Source organism: Anticarsia gemmatalis, chromosome 9, assembly GCF_050436995.1.
Source record: "Anticarsia gemmatalis isolate Benzon Research Colony breed Stoneville strain chromosome 9, ilAntGemm2 primary, whole genome shotgun sequence".
Lineage (NCBI taxonomy): Eukaryota > Metazoa > Arthropoda > Insecta > Lepidoptera > Erebidae > Anticarsia > Anticarsia gemmatalis.
In genome coordinates, this window is record NC_134753.1 from 1,921,121 (window position 1) to 1,946,246 (window position 25,126).

The 25,126-nt window shown below is 34.5% G+C and overlaps 2 protein-coding genes across 2 annotated transcripts; both read right to left on the reverse strand.

Moving 5' to 3' along the window:
- LOC142975410 (putative fatty acyl-CoA reductase CG5065) lies at positions 1 to 9,279 on the reverse strand. Its single transcript, XM_076118224.1, has 10 exons — positions 9,122 to 9,279; positions 8,550 to 8,666; positions 8,075 to 8,197; positions 6,243 to 6,368; positions 4,510 to 4,654; positions 3,942 to 4,043; positions 3,372 to 3,558; positions 2,986 to 3,092; positions 2,422 to 2,554; positions 1 to 1,999 (listed from the first exon to the last, which is right to left on the reverse strand). Exons 1-10 carry the CDS (start codon positions 9,206 to 9,208, stop codon positions 1,777 to 1,779), a joined length of 1,350 nt encoding a protein of 449 aa, XP_075974339.1. The 5' UTR covers positions 9,209 to 9,279; the 3' UTR covers positions 1 to 1,776.
- Positions 9,280 to 12,774: 3,495 nt separating this feature from the next.
- On the reverse strand, positions 12,775 to 14,302 carry LOC142975411 (uncharacterized). The gene is made up of 3 exons (XM_076118225.1): positions 14,113 to 14,302; positions 13,409 to 13,542; positions 12,775 to 12,991 (listed from the first exon to the last, which is right to left on the reverse strand). The coding sequence occupies exons 1-3, from the start codon at positions 14,255 to 14,257 to the stop codon at positions 12,839 to 12,841; spliced, it is 432 nt and encodes a 143-aa protein (XP_075974340.1). The 5' UTR covers positions 14,258 to 14,302; the 3' UTR covers positions 12,775 to 12,838.
- Between the last annotated feature and the right edge of the window lie 10,824 nt (positions 14,303 to 25,126).

The window sequence follows — 25,126 nt, forward strand, 5'->3', positions numbered from 1 at the left end:
TCGTTTAATTTCATAAAATAGTACATTTAAATATTAATTTCTCCTAAAAATCTAAACCTAATTCAAAATACTAATATTGCCAAATAAAGTTGACTTATATCTACTTATTTTATTATTTTCATAATTATTATAACTCAATCAATATACAATTATATAATACATTCCATAGTCAATAACCATTAGCCTTTTGACTACACATGATTACTATAAAATATCGTACATTGGTGACCCCGAATTGTTTACAAAGACGTCTGCGAAAAGCAGTTCAGTCGTATCTTACTGCCATCTCATAACAGCTCTACGTGAGTGATAGACGCGACGCGAACTTTTGCGACGCGACGCGTGATAACATAATGCTACGATTCTTCTTCTTTTTCTTCATCTCGACGCGGGATCGCCTTAAGCAACATCCGTTGCGACGCGTCGTCTGACCCGAGCCGATACAAAGGATATTAATAGCACTCTTATGTCGCAGACATAAAGGCTTTTTTAACCAGCGTTAACCGATTCCGCGTCGATAAATGTGGAGAAACCCTTACTGACGCCATAGGAAGTAAGTAAAATTAATTCTTTAAAAAAACGTCTTCCAAGCTAAATGTCACCTTATTCGCATTCTGATGCGGCCATCGATCCATTTTTCGGGATATCTCAAACACAACTCGTCTACCCCGAATTAAATGGAACCACTTGGAGAGCATGATCTTTAAAAAAAAGCCGTACAATACAGTCGGTCTAAAAAATCAAAAGTAATGAGGAAAAACAATACAAACAATAATAATAATCATCATCATCATCATCATCATCATCATCATTTCTGCCGGGAATCGTCCACTGCTGGACAAAGGCCTCCCCCATCGAGCGCCAATAGGACCGGTCCTGGGCCGCCCTCATCCATCGGACTCCGGCAACCCTTACCAGGTCGTCGGTCCATCTTGTGGGGGGCCTGCCAACACTACGTTTCCCGGTTCGTGGTCGCCACTCCAGAACCTTTCTGCCCCAACGGCCGTCGGAACCAAAGTAACCGATATAGCCCTAAGAGTTGCGAACCTCAAGTGGCAGTGGGCAGGGCATATAGCTCGCAGAACAAACAATAATAAGAAACAAAAATTGAAATTAGAGAACCTTCTTTTTTTTGAAGTCGGTTAAAAAGGTAAGTCATTGTCAGTCATTATATGATCGAGTTTGTCGTTGATGCCAATTGCATCAGAAAACGCGACAAGATTAAAACAATAGCTTATAATAAAACCTGCTTCCTACGCAATCAAAAGACGTAAGGAAAGAGAGCGTATGATGGAATGTAAGGACAATGCCATAGTTCTTCGAATACACTTTTAGTATTTATTTTTTTGCCCTTTCCATAAATACTTGTTGCTATTTTAAGATAAGTACTTCTAGTGAATTGTCATGGACTATGACGTCAGTAAAGAGACTGCATTTTTACGTATGACGTCACGTCGTATTCGTCGTGCGTCACATTCATCAATCACTTTTATTACAATAACTTAACATAAGTAGTAATATAAGTAGTTTAGTAATAATAATAATAAACTACATAATTATATACATACATAAAAAAGTTATACCCGAAGATACAGGCAGCGGTGTTTGAAATACACCCATGTTTCGCCAAAAACAATGTTAGTCCCATGTAGGACTCTTCCATAAATTACGTGAACTGTTTTTTTAATTTTCAGCTAACACGCCACGTAATTTATGGACGACCTCTAATAGGGGCTGAGCCTGCTGCCAGCTAAATTACTACATCATATTCTTCAATTATTTTCTTCTCTCCAAGAACTTTCTGACTCCCCAAGAGTAATCTCTAAGGTATTCGCTCCAGTCAATAGTGGCTGGGTCGAAGGGGAACTGCTTCTTGTCTTGAAGGGAGAGAGAAGAGAACAGCTCCCTGGTGCGATCTGCCTTCATGATCCAGGAGTGTGTGGTGAAGTATTTCAATGCTACTCGCGTTTGTATGGCACGGGATTGAAGTTTCACGTAGCTGTGGAAGATTCAGTTATTATAGAATGGACATATATCACCTTCCTTTTTTTTTGCTTGCTTCTACAGATGATCGGAGATTTTTTGCAACCTCTAGGCGAGTACCCAATAACAAAAGATGAATATGTAACGAAATATTCCCACTTTTAACATTGAATCCATTTAGAGGGCGAGCCTACCGCTATATACTTTGCATGTAATCAACCTTGGACTAAATACTGAAACCATACCCAAATTAAATGAATGCTTGTTCTTTTTTCCAGTCGAAAACGTTAACGGTTGGTACTATTTTCATAAAATACATGCTGATCAAAATAATACGTTTAATCGACAATTTACTTAAGTGTTTATACTTATCCAAATAATTTAAATAGAAAGAGTTTACGATTAGAACTTATTTTCAAACAGTAAAGATATACTCACATAGCATGTTTTCCAATAACCCTACGAATGATATCGACAATGTATGCCGGTATAATTTGAAACAGAAATGTGACTATAGACACAATCCAATCGTATCTTGTAAAGATGTACCATTTGGGGAACGGCATGTGCACTGAAATGGACAATTTTGTTATTATTTGTTATAAAAAGTAATAAATTTAACCCATTAATGTCTCACTGCTGGGCAAGGGTCTCCTCCCGTAATGATTGGGTTAGGCCTTGAGTCCGCCACGCTGGCCAAGTGCGAGCTTTGCATACCTTCAAAAACTGTTCTAAAGAACTCTCAGGCAGGCAAAGTTGCATCACGATGTTTTCCATCACCGTTCGAGCAAGTGATCATTATTTCTAATACATAATTAACTTTGAAAAGTCAGTGGTGTGCTGCCTTGGGTTCGAACCTGCAACCACTTGCGTGGGAGATACCAAGTTATATCAGTCGGCTATCACTGCTCGTTTGGTTATATACTTAATACTTTTATTTTTTTGCCTTATCGTTATTTCCTAATATAATTGTTCTAAAATATAATTGTTATATCAACTTACAAATTTTTTGCTTGACATCGTCCTGTCCGAACAATGTGATGAGTCTACCCAATGGAAGAGGATTACATCCACTGCTGCAGCAGTTGTAGATCTTTAGATCTCTGGACCTAGAAGAAAGATATGTACTTAGCTTATATTGGTTAAAAAGTTGTATGACATAATGATAAAGTATAACACCAAAATGTAAACCTTTTTTTCTATTCTGAAAATTTGTGTGAATGAACAGTACTATCGATGTTAAAAGAATCATTCATTGGTATTTATATACAATAATTTTAACGATAGTGTTTTGTAACTGAAAAATAAAGGCCGACGCATATTTATGGAGTCACTGCAAAATATAAATTATAAACTTAAAAAAAAATTAACAACCTATTTATAAGTACCTGCTATTCTTCGCACCAGCAGCTATAACCAGGTTAGCGACATAGTCTACTGGAATCAGGTCTACTCTGTTGCTGTCGCGGCCGTAGACCACTCGGTTGAACCCTCTGGCGGTACATGTGACTAGTCCTGTAGCGCCGTACCAGTTCTGCAGCCAGCCTTTGATGGGGTCGTTCTTTATGGCAGCCACTGAATATTTGGGAATTTATAAGAGCAGTGATAACTTAGTATACGATACGTAAACGAAAGACAACAAATTCCAAAACCACTATTTGCATTTGTCTTTGTAATGCATCATCTATAAATTCTTTAAACAGTTCTTTATGAAAGGCTGAAGTTAGTCTCAATTCCCACGTCAGAAGTGCCTAAACCACCTACTGAACATGTTACCAAGCTCCATTTTGCTATTAAAATTGCATAATTAGATAAGTATGGCCAATTCTTTTCTTAATAATTTTTTTTATTTTATTCCGTATTTATTTCTTTGCCACAACATTTTACACTTCTTCCATGAGCTTTTCATGATCATAAATTTTGCAGGCTGATCGGCAAAAATGTAACACTATAATTACCAACGGAAGGTCTGATGATCACTGTAGGCATGTACGCTTTGTTCGCTGCAACTAAATGTTCCGTCAGCGCCTTCGTGAATGTGTATGTGTTGGGATGTTTGTCTGCAAGGCAAATAAAAGTCATTAGTATCACATAATTTGTATGTTTCCTGCTACTAAATCACTAAAATAGTTTTTTTCACGGATGCGCTCAAAGTAAAGACATTTTGAAGTTGTATATCGGATTATTCAACATTTAGGTTATAACGTGTTTAATGCTTATGAGGTGGAATTTGTCGGGTATTTTCATGCATTTACTGTTTTCGTTCTCACACTTCCATGCATAAGCTATGAAAATGGCCGATTGTCGTCTATATAGTCAGGATCTCGTTAACATTTTATTATCAAACAATGATATCAAAACAACATATAAACATTAAATACTGACGTTTACCTTAGTACTTATTTGTGGCATGGCTTAAAAGAAAAACTAGACGATGAATGTAGATACGAATATCATTGGGTAATAAAAATACACAACAAGTTACGGTCAGAAGACTTTGCCTAGAATTTGTGACATCTAACTTACTAATAATTTTCAAAGTTTCATCTTCAGTTAGATCTTGTTTGACGAGTTGATGAACATCTTCAATATTCGCCGGTGGTGGGTATAACATTTCTTCGATCACTTCTCGATCAGAATTGGAGTAAGCTGTTGATATGTGTAGGAGTACCTGTGTGAGTATAGTTTAATGCTTAAATATCATTATAAAAATAAGTAATAAATTAAAGATATTTTATATCTTTTACCCACGGTTTCTGAGGTACATTTAGCGGTAGTTTATGTATTCAATAGCGTTTCGCGTCGTTTTATATGAGAAAAACGCTATTTAGATATATATTAACTACCGCTAAATGTGTTTCAGAAACCGGACATTAGATAGTCTACATTTAATCGGTTCATAATTCGGAAATATGAAAAAATATAATAATATGTACAATGTGCTAACATGAAAAAGGGAGGAATTTGAAAAATAAACATATTAATTTGCTGAAATAATTAGTTAAGTCAGTTGTTATCTGTTGAGATGTAGCCCACTGGTACTTATGATCAAAACATAGCCACACTTGACTATCAATAAAAAATCAGTTCTAATAGAGACTACGGTTTAGCGGGGATTACTTCAATATCCACTATGTATACTGGTAATCCCAAAATAGCATCCAACTTAGTCCAATTTTAAAAATACTAATCCCTAATCTATACTAATATTATAAAGCTGAAGAGTTTGTTTGTTTGTTTGTTTGAACGCGCTAATCTCAGGAACTACTGGTCCGATTTGAAAAATTCTTTCAGTGTTAGATAGTCCATTTATTTGAAGGCTGTAGGCTATATTTCATCACGCTACGACCAAAAGGAGCGGAGTAGCAACGAAAAATGTTACAAAAACGGGGAAAAATTGGACCCATTCTCTCTAATGTGACGCAAGCGAAGTTGCGCGGGTCAGCTAGTAACTATGATAAAGCCACTTAAGCCCGGTTTCTGAGTACAGTTAGCGGTAGTTTATCTATTTAATAGCGTTTAAAGTCATATAAAAAACGCTAATGAATAGATAAACTACCGCTAAATGTACGCAGAAACCGGACATAAACGGGTTTATCATAGTTTCTGCAACAGAATTTGGCATAGCAATCAATCGCATCAACGCGTCAGCAAGCAGTTCTATACCGACATGTTCAAACACAGAAAAAAAACGGATTTTAAAGAGTGTGATCATTACATTTCTAATTCCTTATCCCGCTTACACATTACGGGTCTTCTAACACCAGCAATGTAATGTAATATTTGCGTCACTCTGCATAGTAACGACACGATAATGCTCCCTGTGATCTCGGATAGCGCGTTATGGCTTATTTGTTCAGCCTTTTGTGGCCTTTTGCAGGCCATTGATTTTCTTCTTGCGAGGTGATAATCGTTATCGCTGGGTTTATCGGAATTTCCTATATATTATGTCGATGATATTTTTTTTCTGGTAGGTATATATACGTAGATATATGGAAGGTTTGTCTAAAGATTATTTTCATATTGCATATACATATAACAGTCTTAACGTACTAGACCAATCAGACAATTGTTGTATATTGATACCACCGATACAGGCTGCGCCTAGTGGCAATTCCCAAGCACTCTAAAATAAGGTTTCCAACATGGTTACCACATATTTCTTCCTACCGAAACTGTTTAACCGACTTCGAAAAGGAGGAGGTTCTATTTTCAATTGTATTTTATTTATGTCGCTTTTTAAATAATGTTTTTCTTACTTCTATACGTTGCATTCTTCGAGTCAGTTCCAAGATTATTCTGGTGCCTTCGACATTGGTTCTCCATGCTTCTTTTAAAGGCATATTGAACTTAATAGTTGCAGCTGAGTGAATTACTACCGAAACCTGGAAATTTTCAAAACTATTAGACTGAGTACCTACTCATTGAAAAATATTCAATGTCATCTATTCTATTGGTAAGTTATAAATCTTATTGTGAGTCCTGTGCTTATATTCTATTAAAGTATTAAGTAAAGAAACAAATATAAGTTGGTATGTCATGTCTCACAGACAAAACTGCTGACTATTAAATAAAATGAAATAAATAAATAATATTGGACAACTCACACACGGTCATTTAATTTCAAACAAAGCAGAGCTTGTACTAAATACATACTTATATAGATACATTAACATCCAGGCTCAGAACAAATACTCGTGCTCATCACACAGGGATGTGTCCCGGGTGGGATTCGAACCCACCACACGCGGCGCTACGGTTGTTGGGGCGAGGTGACCGCTTAACCACTGCGCCAAACGTGCATTTCTAGTTATTCTTTCTACTAACTCAAAACTTTCCAAAGGTATGAGTGTATTTGAAAAAAAATAATATGATATGTGTTGCTACGCATTCGGTCCCTCTACTACTTGAGTAAGAAGCGAATGTTGTACTACTCGGCTATCGCTGCTTTTAAAGTAATCATGAATCATAGTCTAGGTAATTATTATAATAATCAACGTATAAATTCTAAAACTCATTGGTGTGGCTTGGTATCGAAACCTCGACCACTTACGTAGTTATAAGGCAAATTATAAAATTTAATTTAAATAAGACTGTAAATTATATTATTAGGTACTTACACTTAATAAAACATTATTTAGTTACAAATGCATTTGTTTTTATGCGTCATTCGCCATGAGAATGATTCATTCAGTTACCAACAAACTTATACTATAACGTCAAAGTACGAAAGAAAATAGGAAAAAAAAATATATATTTAATTATTGGTACATGTACAAGCGTGAGAGTTTTGTAAAATAAGGACAATAACCAGAATTTTGTTTTCGTTTCATCAGAGGCAACCGTTGATAAATAAACAATGAGTCAAGCAACCTTAGCGCGAAAATATGCGCAGTGGTTATCGATAACCTCCGTGGCGCAGTGGTTAAGGTGGTCGCGACGCCATTACCACTGCATCGGGAGGTCGTGGGTTCGATTCTCACACGGAACAATTATTTGAACTATGCACAAATAGTTGTTTCGGGTCTGTTTGTGCTTTGTGTCCCTTTTTGTATGTTTGTATAAGTTCCCGCGACACAAGAGCAAATTAGGCTTAGGCTCGTAAAATTTCGGTCTAGGATGTTGTCAGGATATCAAAGGCTGTCGGAGGGCTTGAACAACTGAATTGACACTGCTGGTATTTGCGGGTATTTTAATAAGACAACTCCCGTGCTAAGAATTGCTTTTGTATCGCGGGGACTTTTACAAACATACAAAAAAGGGACACAAAGTACAACAAGACCCGAAACAACTATTTGTGGATAGCACAAATAATTGTTCCGTGTGGGAATCGAACCCACGACCTCTCGACGCAATGGTAGCGGCGTGGCGACCTAAACCACTGCGCCACGGTACACGGCCACACAGGGCTGACCACAGTCACTAATTCTGAATGAATGATCGGAGCATCAAATCATAATGACGTAGTTTAATCATTACGTCATTTGAAATCATCATCACTGATTTTTATTCGATTTTATTTCTAAACCAATTTTATACAAAACAGTTTTATTCAAAAATCTATCGAAACTAACAATAATCTGTGCGTTACCTTTTCAATCAATGTTTGTTCATTTTCATATGATATTCCTAAATTAGGACTGTTGATGTCTCCCGGAATTGGTACTAGTTTTTCCATGTTTAAGGGTCTTTTCTCTTTTAGTCTTTCGAAGAGCTGAGGAAATAAAAAAACAATAAGTATCCAATAATAACAAAACAATACGCAATATAGTATGAAATGGTGAAATCATAAGAATAATAATTATGGTGCAATTTGGATTACGCTGTATAGTTTTAAAACGTTCTTGTTTGAACCTAAACCTATCCCAAAAAATGTCTGTAAAATCGTCCTTCAGAAAAGATCTCCGATATCTGAGTACGATTTGGTAAATAACAAACCTAATTATAGTTTTTCAGTCATTAATTACTACCGTGATAAACAAAACACTTTAAAAATATAATTAGGTACTTCAAAACAGAAAAATAATCTGCCGAAAACACCAAACATATTTGATATAAGCACTTACGGTATCATCAAAGAACGTCCTAATTCTTTGACTGATTGTTTCACCTTTTTTCTCACGGACTAGCATATAAATTTTATCTATATCTGGGCAACTGAATAGAAGCTTTTCTATAAAAACCTGCAATAACAAAGAACAGTTAGTTAAACCCACACATGAATCGTGGTGGGCTCGAGACCTCACCCTTCCCCTATTCCGGAAAGGATGATGCCAATCAATGACGCTTCCAGTTAATTAAAATTAATTGCCATAAAAACAAAAAGGAATATCATTGTTATTTATATCTTTACCTTCTATAAAAAAGCACGTGTTTCTTAGATAAATAGAAAAAAAGTGAAAGTAAAAATGACGTACTGCATCACCCTTTGTGATGTCGAGGAGTCCTCACACACGGCAAGGCATAGTTTTTTACAGTGTACACTTGCTTGTACGGATATCGAAGGATTATTTTTCTTGCTGATGCCGATAATGACTGTTAGGCCTTAGGATGCGCAAGATAGGAGCCTTCGGCTTGACAGCAAATCTTAGGTATTGGGTTACAGGCATTTTGAAAAAATAAGTAAATTGAAACCGACCTTTCCAAGAAATCCAGTACCACCAGTAATAAAAATGGATTTTCCCGCGTAAAAATCCGCAACATTTCCATGAGTTGCGACCACCATCCTGACCACAGCACTCAGTTGAGACACAGGATAAAATAAAAATTAAATTAATAAACTAACTCGTAACTGAACAAACGACAATGGCTTATTGACTGAAGTTTATTAAAGCAAAACATTCAGAAAAATGACCACTTTATATATGTGTCGCGGTAAAAGTGTTGATGCAGACATTTTGGTATATTACTGTTTTTGTATTCATCACTATGTTATTACTACATGTTGTACCTTAAAATTTAAGGATAAGTCCTTTGCATGGAACTTAAGGAAGTTAGAAAATTATCCAAAGGAAGAATATAGGTATACCTAATAATATAAGCCTATAGTTTGTTAGAGTGCGCTGAAGTATTGAATTAAATAATAAAAACAAAATGAGTTGAATAGTCCACATATTGAGTCACACCACGTCATGACAAATATGTATGTATTATGTAAATATCATTATTTTTTGTGAAAACGGGAAACTGACCTCCAAGCAGATGAACCACTTGACGATTATTGTCGGCTTATTAATATTTTACCATGATTTTTTTAACATACCATTAACATAATATTTATCTCTTGTTCAGCACATTTGATATTTGTTTTGCGTCAATATTAAATGCCGTAATTTTTAATGCCATTAAAATCACAGTGATTGCCCGACGTTGAGTTTAAGGTCATTGACCTTCGTACCTTGAGAGAGATCGGGGTTACACACATCTCACAATGAGAGGAGACCCATGTCCATTAAGAAAGTAATATATTTAATTACATAATGATAACAGTGATTGCCCGACGTTGAATTTAAAGTCATTGACCTTCGTGCCTTGAAAGAGGTCGGGGTTACACACATCTTACAATGAGAGGAGACCCATGTCCAATAAGAAAGTAGTATATTTAATTTTAATTACATATTATTTGCATGTAAAACACAGTCGAAACAACTTAATTTACTTTATTGCAAGGTCCAATAAAACTTAATTAGTTACTTTTTGATAAGTACAGTCAATTACCAAAATCGCTGAGCAACTCATTATATTCAAAACTTTTTTATTATGTACTTAACAAAGGAGCTTTAATTAGTCGTAATCAATATTAAATTTAATCAATTAATTTAGGTTGCTTTCCTGAAAGAGTAATACGCTTGCATAAGAGTAAAAGGTATGGAAAAGTTCAATTTGCTAAGCGATTTTTGTGGCTGACTGTATCTCAATATTTTGTGCCTTATAAGGATATATATGATACGAATGTAATTATAATTTCATAACCAGTCTTAAAGCGGTGTAAAGAGGGGATAATTATTCGTGAATATTCAGAACAGGTTAGCATCAATGAAATGACAAGTTTTATTATCAAAATAATGCGCGGCGTATTTCGAAGAGTTTGTCAAATTTTAGTGGTTTTAAATTCTCACGACTTGTAGCTCGATTCTCTACTACCATCGACTATCGACAACCGGCTTGTCATCGAGTTTTGTATGAAACTCTGACGGGCGTCGTAGGAATTATTTTGGCAGTACAATGTAAATGTCAAACTTCTAAAAGTCAATGTTGGCACATTTTTATAAAGAACCTACTTAATTATTTAGTTGTAACATACAGCCAAAGATGACAATAGGATTTATCTAAACAATGCGACAAAACAAAAACTGTAGGTGATCTAGACCTAAGACAAATGGCATTCTTAAAATCGTGGCGTCATAATATAAATAAATTATTATTTTATTATGATTCATCCATTATTTAAAGAGGAATTCTTCAGAAACAGTAATTTATTGTGATGTTTTCAACTTTATTCATATTAAATGTTCTGAATTGCGTATTTATAATACAAGGTATATCTAAATGTAATTTTAATATAATTAGTGTAATTTTTTTATCAATTATAATATATTCTACGTATTCTGTGAAGAATATTCACAGTAGGTATATAATATATAATATTAGCTACATTTTTCAAATTATGCTTCAATTTTTTTATGTCAATGTTTGATTTTCAGTATGTATGTAAATATATTTTCATGAAAAAACAACATTTTTGATTCTCATTAGTGTTTCATGTCGGCACATTGTATGCTTATAAAACTTGTTTGCAGTAATATAATATAATATTTTACTGCCAAAACGTCTATTCGAATATAAAACTCACTACAGAATTAACATAAAAAAATAATCTCAAATTAGCCTGCCTGTCTCAAGCTAGCCAATTTGAAAACTACCAATTTTTATTTTATTTACCGCAACATATACTCCTATTTTGAACATCAAGGTTTAAAATAAGGCCAAAATTATAAAAATAACAAAACCAATGACGAGTAAAAGTAGGCCACCATTAAACTCGAGTCAATAATTTAAAATTTTAATTACTTTTTGAGAAAGTTATAAATAAACTTCAAAGAGACTTTAAGTCTAAGGGTCTGTCAAAGGTCTTCAAAATCGATATGATTGAACAAACTTTGATTTCTGTTAACTTAATAATACCGGTCGGTGAGGATCTGCGTTAAGCAACCTTTAGTCCGGACGTCCCGTGGATGGGTGGCCAGTTAGGTAGTGGAACTCTTTTTGATCTGAGCGTCTCTTTCCAGTTACGTGGTTATTTATTCATATTTTCCTTCACGTATTAATATATAGACTAGTGGTCGCCCAGTAGTCGAAATTCGATTGTTCTTGAACTGAGCGTCTCCGTTCTTCGAAAGCACGAAAAATGCGGTCCATCTTGTTGCCAAAACACATACCTAACAGTTGTTGTGTAATATCCAAGGCCTTTGAGCGGCTGGACTGAACCACTTTAGCACTATTTTGACTATACCTGTTAGAAATAGTCATAGAAAAATTACAACATCACTCCTTTTATAGCCGAAAGTGTGGGCAGAGGAATATTAGTATGTTTCGCAACTGATATTGTTGGTCTCGTATAACTGTAATAACTGGAATTTTATTACGTACATGTTCCGTAGGAATCAAACCCACAAACAATGGTGCAGATATCAAAGTAATCTCGTAATCACTGTTCCACGTAAACTGTTATTGATTTTTTTTAATCACAATTCCATTGACAGTAATTATTGAATCGATTACTGCTTATCACGCAAAATGAGTTTATAGTACGCATATCCATATCACGTAAGTGTTACGACACACCAGTCGGTCGAACCTTTGCCGCCAAACGCTACAATGAGCGTGACATAATTACACAGGTAACTTAAATTTCACAAGGAGCGTGTGGAATGAAATGTTCGAACGAACATAGCGCAGGTGTGTCACTACACTTACTTGCAAATACTTCGTAATAGGTTACAATGTTCGCATAAACGATTCCCATGAACAATTTACTGTTTTTGTGGTCATTAAAAGAACTAACCCGGATAAATATTACATAGAACAAAAGCCAATAAAAATGAGTATCTTACAATCTATGTCTTGTTTATTGTACGAAAGTATCAAAGTATCAAGTATCAAAGTTTCTCAAGCCGCCTGAACGCCTTTGAAGTGACTTAACGACTATACTATCTTACAACCGGGAACAAAAAAATATTTGTGTAATCCGAAATTTGCTTTCATGGATGCCAATCTTTATTCATCTTTATGAATCGAATAATAAAACAGTTCTTTATTATATTATATTATTTTTACATATATTTTATTTATTTATTTAACTACCATAAATATTAACAGTAAAATGCGCTGCTGGTGCGACACTGAGCGTGACTGTACCGCTAGTACAAGTTCCTGCGACACGACGAACTACGCCTGCTGTTTCTGACTGTACCGTTACACATTGCATGCCGGGAAGGGAGAAGCCGATCTGAAAGAAAAACAATAAAATTACTATTGAATAACACTAAAACAATAATATCTCAACTAAAAACGATTTATTTAAAAACAGTAAGACGCAAATTGGAAAAACAGTTCATATGGGACTAACGTGATAAAAATGAGAAAAACATTGCTGCACTTTCAGAAAAAGGCTTTTCCCGTTTTTACCCCCTTCGGGCATTTCCGGGAATCTTCTCTTAGTGCCCCTCTACACTTCCTAAAGAATCTTCATACCGAATGGCATCTTTCTACGCTTAGTAGTTTCGGCAACGCATCAATTAGTCAGTCAGTAACGGAAGAGTTATATATATGTATATTGATTGATTCACTAAACAAATAGTATACTTCTTTCAGATTTCTCCCTCCCGCGTCTACTTCATTTAATTATATTTTAAACTGTACATACCTGTATATCCACAGATGTATCAGTAATCATGTTGTCATCTACTTCATTTACTTCAGTATATATCAGCTTGCTAGCGTCTATATTGTTGCAGTCGCCACACTTCCAAATACCACCAGATAGTACAGGTTCTTTACCTAGATGGAACAATTGAGTGTTAAAACTAAGAATGAAACGCATCATTATCGGTCCACTCGTTTAGAAGCTACAATTCCATGAACAGACATACAGATACGTCAAACTTATAGGACTAATCCCTGGTTTCTGAGGAACATTAAGCAGTAGTTTATCTATTCAATAGCGTTTATACTCGTACTAGCTGTGCCCGCCCAACTTCGCTTGCGTCACATAAGAGAGAATAAGTCAAAATTTTCCTCGTTTTTTTACATTGTTTACTGGTACTCTGCCTATACCCTTCCTCGATAAATTGGCTATCTAACACTGAAATAATTTCAAATCGGGCCAGTAGTTCCTGAGATTAGCGCGTTCAAACAAACAAACAAACAATCAAACAAACAAACTCTTCAGCTTTATAATATTAGTATAGTTAATATTAGTATAGATATTAGTATAGATAAAAAAAAGGTATTGTACGCAGAAACCGGGGGCTAGTGGTGACTCAGGTGACTCAAGACCTAGCCCCACCCTTATTACGGGAGGAAACCCTTGCATGGGACAGCAAAGGGTTGAACTTATTTATTATTTACCATCATCAACTTCATCGGAGTCTTCCAACTTACTGCTGTCACCATTCAACAACAAATCCATGATGATCGAATCAAATTCTTCATCACTTGTATCACAATCACCCAAACTAACCACCACTAACACGCACAATAATTTTAACAACATTATTATATTTTGTACAACATATTTTGCAGTGATTTTTGGCTGAGATCTTTAATATAATTAAACAAAGTAATTTATAGTTTATTTTGTTTAAGACCATGAATGCTAACATTTGTTAGGGATCGGCCATAAGATACGTGAGTAAACCGCGCGTAGTGGCGGTTGGTTGGTCGTAAAACGATTCTGATGATATTACCGACCGTTATGTTTACTTTGAAATTAATAAACGAAAGAATGAACACTTTTATCCAAAGTTATTTAAAAAACGTTTTATTAGATCTCGCTCATCGCGGCATCGCTGCATTGTTTCAAAAGATACATTTCATTATACGTTAATTGTACAAAAGTGACTGAAGATAACTAATTATATTAAATAAATAGAGCTTTAACCGTAGTCGGAAGCCAAAAAACGTTCTAGTCTCTATCTAAAACTAAAAGAACGTTAAAGGAAACAAAATTGAAGAAAGTGATTAATAAAATTTACTACTACATAAAATCAGAGTAAAGTAATTGCTAAACTAACACCGTCATACAATATTTAGTGGCCGCACCTCGAGAATGTTTTATCAAAATCATTGACCCCTCAGATAAGTAGCGTCCGCGCACTCCCGGGTTCAAGTCTGTGTTGTGTAATGTTATACAATATGCGTTGTAATGACGTGACGTGGGTATTATTGTTTATATAATTTTGTATATTGCCGTCCTATTGCTGGGCGTGGGATATAACTTTAAATAATATTAAAGGGGAAAATTATGGTTATTATTATGAATTGTACGTAGCTGCCACGCTGAGGTCTTGGGTTAGATTCCTGGACTGGGTAAAGTGTTACTGACCTTTTGAAATGTATATAAAAATATTTCTCAATAGAAGCTCGAAGATTTGTATAATTATTACATGCAGCTGACATTATAAATGGCGAAACGTGAGTGTGTTTGGTTCACCTCAGCTTACACCTTTGGTTAAAACGGGCATAATAATATGTGTAAACATTAAGAAGCATGGTCAAACAAACTAAATCCGGAACTTAAGACTTTGCTCTAAAAATACATCATGATTAAATTGTAACCCAATTAAAATAGTTTATCAATAGAATTGGGATCAAATAAAAACTTAGTTCCCTTACAAATAGTTGTAAACTTGTAACAACAAAAGATTTAGTTAAAGTTGAAAAACACAAATTGGCAAAGTTTTCACAAGATGAACTGATTTCTTTGGATACTAATGTTAACAATGTTGGGAAAGCAATCTGAGCAACAGTTATTTGCCACGATTTCTTGTGTTCAATACTCTGCGGCTTAAGAAATATTATTGTCAATATATTTTCTCCATAAGCTATCTGCAGCTATCATATGCTATCTATTATTAGCTATTTTTATTTCGTTTTTCTTTTTTGTTTAACCGTATATATTTGTGTATGCTGAAAACTTATGTTTTAAACTAATGCAGTCAATACCGTGCACATAACTGTTTTGTACCAAATCTTTTGTGTTGAAATAAATACATTTTTATTTTATTTTTTATTTATTTTATCTAAATGTATAAAATTTTATACACAGATAGTTAATAACCTAATTGACTCGTAGAATACTTTTTACCACGGGACATCTTTTCACGCGGACGCTAAGCTAGTTCATATATAATATCGTGTCATACAGGACCTTCGGTTACAAATACAATGCATCTGACCTTTTCCAATGACTTATGTTACTCGGGTTAAATATTATGACCCAAATACAAAATCCATACTTTAATTGCAAAAGAGTGTTTGTTTGTCCTTCTTTTGCGTCTAAACAGCACAACTATTATTATACGACATTTTACAGGGCGGTATATTATACTGTAAGAAAGAACGTACGCTACATTTTTCAGAATAATAACATATGGGTATTACTGCAGCCAAAAAAACTTATACAAAATAATTTCATAGCAACAGTTCCTTCAGTTCTAAGTAACTTCAATCTGTATACATTAATAATGAAGTCTACATATTAATATACTAACGGTGATGGATCACGAATATTTACGAACATACGCCATCCATCACAATATCCGAGCCTTAATCTTATTCAAATAGGCGTAGGAAACATATTTGATTTTATTTCTCTACAGCATATAAATATAGAAGTGTTTTTGTACTATAATGTCGGGGCAAAAGTCTTTTCGCATTATAGTATGTATATTGTATAAACTTGTAATAAAATCTCTTTAGCTTCAAGAATCACAAATAAGTACACGGGACATTGGGTTTCTTTCAGTGAGCTCGTGTGGTACCCAAATATCGAGCTTTTTTGTGTAGAGAAAAGATTTTATTACAAGTTCATACATAATATAATGAGAAAATACTTTTTCGCCGACCTAATATTTAGTACTACCGTTCAACTGTACCATACCGTATTACTGTTCCTGTAATTCGGACATCTACCTTAATGTGATTAATATAGCTTTAAAATCTATACTAATATTATAAAGCTGAAGAGTTTGTTTGTTTGTTTGTTTGTTTGATCGCACTAATCTCAGGAACTACTGGTCCGATATGAAAAAATATTTCAGTGTTAGATAGTCCATTTATCGAGGAAGGCTATAGGCTAAATATCATCACGCTACGACTAATAGAAGCAGAGTACCAATAAAAAATGTTACAAAAACGGTGAAAATTTTGACCCATTCTCTCTTATGTGACGCAAGCGAAGTTGCGCGAGTCAGCTAGTATTTTCTATGACGCGTTACTCAGTTCAAACTTCTAAAATAATTCATTTTGCGTCGATATTTACAATCGTGTAAATATCATAAAATATGGCACCCAATTGTTTCGCTATTTATCAACGCATTATCGAAACTGCTTAACCATTTTCTTAATGTTACTGTTTAATAAAGATACTGTACTTAGTATGATTTATGTTATTCATAACAATATGAAAATGTTCTTCTAAGTATAATGTTAGTAATAACTTTATATTATTTACACATGATCATTTACAATTTACAAGGCATTGTGACTAAACTAAACTTATAAATATACTAGCTGACCCGCGCAACTTCGCCTGCGTCACATAAGAAAGAATGACAACATATTTTTTTTTACTGCTGCTCTGCTCCTATTGGTCGTAGCGTGATGATATATAGCTTATAGCCTTCCTCGATAAATGGGCTATCTATCACTGAATTTTTCAAATCGGACGAGTAGTTCCTGAGATTAGCGCGTTCAAAAAAACAAACTCTTCGGCTTTATAATATTAGTATAAATACGTAACTAGCTTTTGCCTGCGATTTCGTCCGCGTGGTTTGTGACTTAGGACAGAATTTTCATGCAAACTTTCATTCCTTATTTTATCCCGTTAGGGATGAATTGTATCAAAATCCTTTCTTAGCTTACATTTATTTATCTGCATGCCAAATTTCAGCTCGATCTGTGTTGTGGTTTGGGCTATGCGTAGATAGATCACTATGTCAGTGAGTCAGTCACCTTTGAGTTTTATATGTAGGTATATGTATATATGTAGATTCATATATGCAAAACATAAAATAACTTGGAAAATTGTACAGCTCCTTTATTTCTACGAATAAAGCAAATAAAGGCCTAAGTAAAAGTTAATTTACTTAATCTACTTAAATCTAGTTTTACTAAAACTTCTCGAATAACTTTTATTAGATGCAGTGGGACTATTTTGAGTACTCATTAACTCTATCGTCATTGAGATTGCCTTTCTACAACTCAGAATGAAGCACTCAAAGTAAAATGAAAATTTAAATTGGCTTTCTTTGGAAAACAGATTTAAGTTAATGTTCAATTGTAATAATGATTGCCCTGAGTCTGATGAAATGTGTACTTTGAAATCGTAGATTTTTTTTATTTCAAGAACCGTTTATAATTATATTCTAACTAGCTGACCCGCGCAACTTCGCTTGCGTCACATAAGAGAGAATAGGTCATAATTTTCCCTGTTTTTATAACATTTTTCGTTGCTACTCCGCTCCTAATATCCGTAGCGTGATGATACATAGCCTATAACCTTCCTCGATAGATGGGCTATCTAACACTGAAATAATTTTTCGTATCGGACCAGTAGTTCCTGAAATTAGCGCGTTCAAACAAACAAACAAACAAACTCTTCAGCTTTATAATATTATTAGTATTAGTATAGATTTCTAACCTCTTATTATATGGCACTAACATTGTTAATGGCGAAACGTGAGTGTATTTCTTACACCTATGTCTGTTTACTGTACATTGGGCTAACATTGTTAATTGCGAAGCGTGAGTGTATTTCACAATTCACATACTTGTGTCTATTATAAGAGACTTACATTGTTATTGGCAGACCTGGGTGTATTTTTTACATCCGCTTACTCCTGAGGGCATAACAGGCGTGATGTTATGTTTGTATGAAACGCTTAAGTAATAGTCAGTCTTGTATGTTTTTCTCACGATATTTTCCTTTACCAATAAAGCAAGTGATGCAATTTCTAATAACCACATAATATGCAAAGTTTCCTGAATTATGCATCTTAATATTGTGTGGTGTAATAAAATTGTAAAGAAGGGAAAAGTTACGCAATCACGCAGCACTCAGTCTGTGATTCAGCTATATTATGTCTAACTAACTTTCAACCTTGACTTTGACGTAGAAGTTCACTTATTTGCATCATTCTCATCCTCTCTTACAGCATATATTACACTCTCTAAGGTACATACATGCCAAATAGTAGCTTTTTTTAGGTTCAATAGTTTCGGCTGTGCTGTCTTCTAGTCAGCCACTCAGTAATGAATTTTTTTGAACAGTTTTTTTTAACATATTTTTTTTAGACATCTCCCACACTAAGAATCGCTCTTGTGTCGCGGGGACTTTTACAAACATACAAACAACGGACACAAAGCACAACCAGACCCGAAGCAATTATTTGTGGATCGCACAAATAATTGCTCCGTGTGGGAATCGAACCCACGACCTCCCGTTGCAGTGGTATCGGCGTGGCGACCTAAACCACTGCGCCACGGAAGCAGACATACATTGTTATTGGCAAAACCTGGGTGTATTTTTAATATCTGCCTACTCCTGAGGGCATAACAGGCGTGATGTTATGTTTGTATGAAACGCTTAAGTAATAGTCAGTCTTGTATGTTTTTCTCACGATATTTTCCTTCACCGATAAAGCAAGTGATGCAATTTCTAATAACCACATAATATGAAAAGTTTCCTGTATTATGCATCTTAATACTGTGTGGTGTAATAAAATTGTATAGAAGGGAAAAGTTACGCAATCACGCAGCACTCAGTCTGTGATTCAACTATGTTATGTCCAACTAGCTTTCAACCTTGACTTTGCCCGCGTAGAAGTTCACTTAGTTGCATCATTCTGATTCTCTCTTACAGCACTATTACACTCTCTAAGAAACATACATGCCAAATTGCAGCTTTTTGCGTTCAATAGTTTCAGCTGTGCTGTCTTCTATCAGTCACTCACTAACGGAAGAGTTTTATTTAACTGCATAAATGACTTGGTTTGTACGAATTTGCCGATAAGTATCCGTTTTTAAGATAGTCTACAAATAAATAAATAAATAAATATTATTGGACAACTCACACACGGTCATTTGATTCCAAACTAAGCAGAGCTTTTACTATGGCAACCAAATAACTGATAAACATTTTTTTTTTTTTTTAAATACAACTCCCGCACTAAGAATTGCTCTTGTGTCGCGGGGACTTTTACAAACATACAAGCAACGGACACAAAGCACAACCAGACCCGAAACAATTATTTGTGGATCGCACAAATAATTGTCCCGTGTGGGAATCGAACCCCCGACCTCCCGACGCAATGGTTGCGGCGGCGTGGTGACCTAAACCACTGCGCCACGGAGGCAGTCAAAACAAAAAAACATACTTATATACTTCTAAATACATACTTAAATAGATACATTAACATCCAGGCTCAGAGCAAATACCCGTGCTCATCACACAAAGATTTGTCCCGGGTGGGTTTCGAACCCACCACACGCGGCGCTACGGTTGTTGCAGCGAGGTGACCGCTTAAACCACTGCGCCAAACTTGCAGTTAATCACCCACTCCTTTGAAATAGCAAAAGAGGGGGTGATACTAATAACCAAAAGTGGTCGAAGTGACAGCTAACAACTAGCCAGCACCTCCTACTCTAAGATAAGATGAGATAAGATACTCTATCCGTAAGAAATCAAGAACAGAAACAGGTCTTCCTAAATCATAAGAATATATCCCATGCATATTCAAATCAAAACTTTTTTTATACTTAAGATGAAATGAATAATTCAAACTAGGGTCCTGATATTCGCTCAAGTTTGTCGCAAAACTATTCTCTAGGGTCCTATAATGCCCTAGTACTATGAAGGTCGGATATAGCAGTATTTTATATGAAACAGTTTTATATGAGCAGGAACATAGTAATAAAGTTGATATTGAATTTGACATGTTTGTATGGGATTTATGTAAAGTGATTTTAAGAATTGATTTGTGGAAACTTTTGGGCTTATTTAGAACAATTTCTTGAAGATGTTTAACTACTGAAGTAATGAGCTTTATCAAATCTATACTAATTTACAGTATTTAAATATCATCGCCAAACGTGGTGCACCAGTGCCACGCACAGGCAAAAAAACAAAAAACAAAACAAACAAAACAATGGCAGCGCAGCTAGTCTAAGAAATTGATTTACCTATGTTTGGCGATATTTCTTTGTATCAAATAAAATGGGAACCTGTCGACAAGATAATAAGTAACTGCTGAAAGTTGTTAATGTAAACGAAGTTTATTTATAAAAGTGTCGAGTTATAGCCAGTACAGGATATTTTTATAGCAAAGCGTTTGACATAGTTCTCAAAGTTTGTACACAAAGTCATCCCATATTTACATATTTATAGGATACCCCTACATAAAAAAAACTAAAACAAAAGTAGGTTAACGATGATGAAACCTTCCTACAACCTCTTAAGCTTATGATAGAATACAACGATTACATAAAATTTGGTTTCCCACAAAATATAAAAGTAGAACATTTCAGAGTAAAACGTTCATAAAAACAAGGGATCATCCTAAAAGAATATTCCTTATAAAACAGGTTATAACCTAATGTCTGAAATGAGATCCACTGAATCACCAACAAACAGCCATTTGATTTTGAACCTTAAGCTTCCGTGTTAAGGTTCCCACCGACTGAATTTGTATCGTGGAATTTATGATTTTAATACAGATTGGTATTCTAAACAAATCTTTTAATTCCGTATAAAACGTTTTACCATTTTAATACGAGGGCTTTTAACCGATATTTGGAATCTTCTTGCTTCTTTATCTTAAATGAGATGAGAAAATCTACAAAGGGGATTCGAACCTGCTAATAGTATTGCTTTAAATCAGATTACTGCGTTTTAAGCTTATTGAGTTCTATTGGACTAGTGGATCGATTGAAGTAATCTATTAGAAATATTTGACTGTTCAAACAATTGGAATAAGCCCCTGAGGGCAATTTTCTGATAATATAAATTGGAGTTATTGAAATAGTCGGCAAGATATTATTATTGTATTTCGGTTATAAGCCTGAAATAGATCTTTATATTACTAAAGCTAAAAGTTTAATTCTGAGCCTAATTTGTCGAAGCTACATTTACATCTTCTCAAACGAACTACGCGCGATCTTTTCTTAAGTAATAATGTTGTAGAGTTATTTCTTGTTTCTTGGTTTTGATGCGCCGATCTTTGAATCTATTTATAATCATAGAGAGACTCTTCAAACCTTCCTGTTTAATTTAGTAACGTGGCCGGTATGGGGCAATAGGCTCGCCTTTCTATTACTTACATGAGACTATAATATTGTAAATGACGAAACGTGGTTATATTTTAAACACCCTTGACTACACCTTAAGCGGGAGCTGAGAATAATAGGTGTGATATTATGTATGCATCATGTAGGTACGTATATATGAAAAAGTAAGAACATAACGATTCCTAAATTACAATACGAATGAAAAAATCAGAATAATCACACCCACATTTTTCGGTGACTGCCAGTTTTATCACAAAATCAAACCCAAAACTTTCAGGAAAAGGAATTATTCAAACAAAATAAATTGAATTTGAATTGAGGAAGGTTTGAACCTTACATTACGTTGGGGTTGGCTGCACCTTTGTGCTGTAACTGACAGTTTTCTACCACAAAAACTTAATTACTTTGCCTTTTCCTTCACTATTCTAACTAAGATGAGCTGAGAATAAAGCTGCTTGGTTTTTATAAGAAGTTAAAAGAAAATGTAATCCTGGGATTTTGTCTAGATTATTCTTACAAGTATTTTTCTTTCACTGGAAGTTTGCAATGAACACCCAACGGTTACTAGAGCTTAGATAACAAATTTATCTTTTTTAATTACAAAAATGCCAAACAAATGTGTTCATATCAATACAATAAGATGTATGGATGTGAATAAAGCAAATTAAGTTCGTATGGATCGTAACTAGAGGCGTTGTCTTGTCTCTGCCTACCCCTATGTGAAGAAGGCATGATTTATGTCTTCCTTTGAATCTAATACAATAATATTTAGTATTAGCAGATGTATTAATTTCATACATCCATAAATTCACGCCTTTTTCCAATAGGGATAGGCAGAGACCGCCACTTGGTACGATCCCTACAAACTTACGATGCTTCATTCACACCCCTACAACTTGTCATAGGTACTTTATCATCTGTATTAGACAATAAATTATACATTTCAGAACTTTAACTATTGCAAATGCGTAATTTATTGCACTCAACTTAACCTGCATTGCTGATTTTAAGGTCTCAAATATACCTACATAAATATTTTTTCAAGCCTCTCATGATGAATAAACATCAAAATAACTGAATACTGGCATTTACTCTGCACAAAGGTTAAGCTTGCCATTCAACGTGGCAAAGCTGTCAGCATGCGAACGTTCCCGCTATGTACAAGAATATTACAACATATAGAGCACTACGTTTTGTTGAAACGTTTTATACAGTTTTTATTTTTACTAGCGGTCCTTCCCGGTTTAAAACAGTTATTTTACCATAAATATCCTTACATTTTACACATAAACAGTCCTCTTGAATGAACCCTATCTATTAAAAAAACCGCATCTAAATCCGTTGCGTAGTTTTAAAGACCTAAGCATAAATTGATACAGGTATAGAAATAGGCGCTTTTGCTTTATACTATGTAGTGATTAATTTTAAAAAAATACATATTGATATCGAGGATATGAGGCGCTCGTACCTAGTAGCGCTCACCGGTCGGTAAACGATCTGTGGATTCAAACAAGCTTTGGTGTTTCCAGGTTTCCATAGATGAGTGAACGCTAACTGAGCGTCTCCGTGCATCGGAGAGCCATAAAAAGTCAAGCCTGGTTGTTATCAATTAAGATAATAGTCGTTAAGCTATTTCAGAGGCTTTTCCGGTGGCTTGCTACTAGATTGATCACTAATCATATATACGAAAAGTTAAGTAGAAAGAGTTCGTTTTTGTTTTTATTTTATAAACAGTTTCATTCACAAACTTGCAGTAGCATCATTTAAGTCCGTAACGTTATAAAATACTAGCTGACCCGCGCAACTTCGGATGCGTTATATAAGAGAATGGGTTAAAATTTTCCCCGTTTTTGTAACATTTTTTACTGGTATTCTGCTCCTATTAGTCGTAGCGTGATGATATATAGCCTATAACCTTCCTCGATAAATGGACTATCTTGTCTGTGTTGTAACACTGAAATAATTTTTCAAATCGTATCAGTAGTTCCTGAGATTAGCGCGTTCAAACAAACAAACAAACTATTCAGCTTTATAATATTAGTATAGATACGGTCAAAAGCAAAATAAGTGTCTTTTTCGTACAAAAAAGTGCCAAGAGAAAACCAATCTTTCTAACTTCCCTTAATGTAATATTACACCGTTCTTTATCTTGGAACGAATCCAAATATCTATTAACATCTTAGTATATTTTGGCTTCATATTTAGCTCCTATTTTTACCCGACAGATGTCACCACCATCGGTTAAAGGTCGGAGTAAGTGACCTGTTTCTAAAACCACTTGTGTTTAAGAAAAATGGAGCGCCTTAATTGCTGTTAAATGTATTGATTTTTTTACTGGTGACGTTTTTTTGTTTATTAAAAGTTTGGTAATATGAGTACTTTTGCGTTTTTTAAAGTAAGGAAAATATTCTCTTAGCCTGAAGACATTTTTTGACAATTTTGAAACTGTGTTCGCGAATTCATTCACGTGGGTTCTATTAGATTCAATTGAGACTTAGTTCGACTTTTGATCTTAAACTATATCTATGCTTAATTTTATTAAAATCGGATCAGCGGTTTTAGCAGTGTAGGTAACTGTCAGACTTTTATATGTATGTATAATATGAATGATATAGTTGTATGCATCATAACTCGAAAAATTATTCGAATAAGAAATATGTGTCGTTTTGGTATCTACATTTAAAAAATGACCATTCACTTTTCAAACAAAAAAAATATTTTTTTAAACTTTTCTTCATAAAAAGATTGTCGCTAGATTCTTTACAGCATTTTTCAATACTTCTAACAAAGAAAGTCTATAAATAAAAATCACTCCTTAAAACCTATTTTTCAGCATTAAATCGTCTGAAATATACCCTAAAAAGTATAATAAACATTATCTTCTAAAAGAAGTGTGTTGCTACATTTATACTAAAATATTCATTAGTGCGAGATATTTATTCCATTTATACGTTTATTTGGACGTCAGACCTTCGTCTGAGGAGACAGCTAATATGTCGGGGTGTCCTTATTCTGTGTGATGTTTTTATTTGACGAACAATTTTTCTGAATATTACTGTAAAAAAATACTGGCATA

What these genes read in the sequence shown, in the direction of transcription:
- LOC142975411 (XM_076118225.1), bottom strand. Translation starts at nt 14,257, where the DNA reads ATGTTGTTAAAATTATTGTGCGTGTTAGTGGTGGTTAGTTTGGGTGAT. An exon ending in CTCCGATGAAGTTGATGATG is followed by an intron (nt 13,543 to 14,112) that starts GTAAATAATAAA and finishes TGTTCCATCTAG; the next exon opens with GTAAAGAACCTGTACTATCT. An exon ending in ATACATCTGTGGATATACAG is followed by an intron (nt 12,992 to 13,408) that starts GTATGTACAGTT and finishes TTTTTCTTTCAG; the next exon opens with ATCGGCTTCTCCCTTCCCGG.
- LOC142975410 (XM_076118224.1), bottom strand. Translation starts at nt 9,208, where the DNA reads ATGGTGGTCGCAACTCATGGAAATGTTGCGGATTTTTACGCGGGAAAA. An exon ending in GGACGTTCTTTGATGATACC is followed by an intron (nt 8,198 to 8,549) that starts GTAAGTGCTTAT and finishes TTATTTCCTCAG; the next exon opens with CTCTTCGAAAGACTAAAAGA. An exon ending in GCTGGTGCGAAGAATAGCAG is followed by an intron (nt 3,093 to 3,371) that starts GTACTTATAAAT and finishes TCTTTCTTCTAG; the next exon opens with GTCCAGAGATCTAAAGATCT.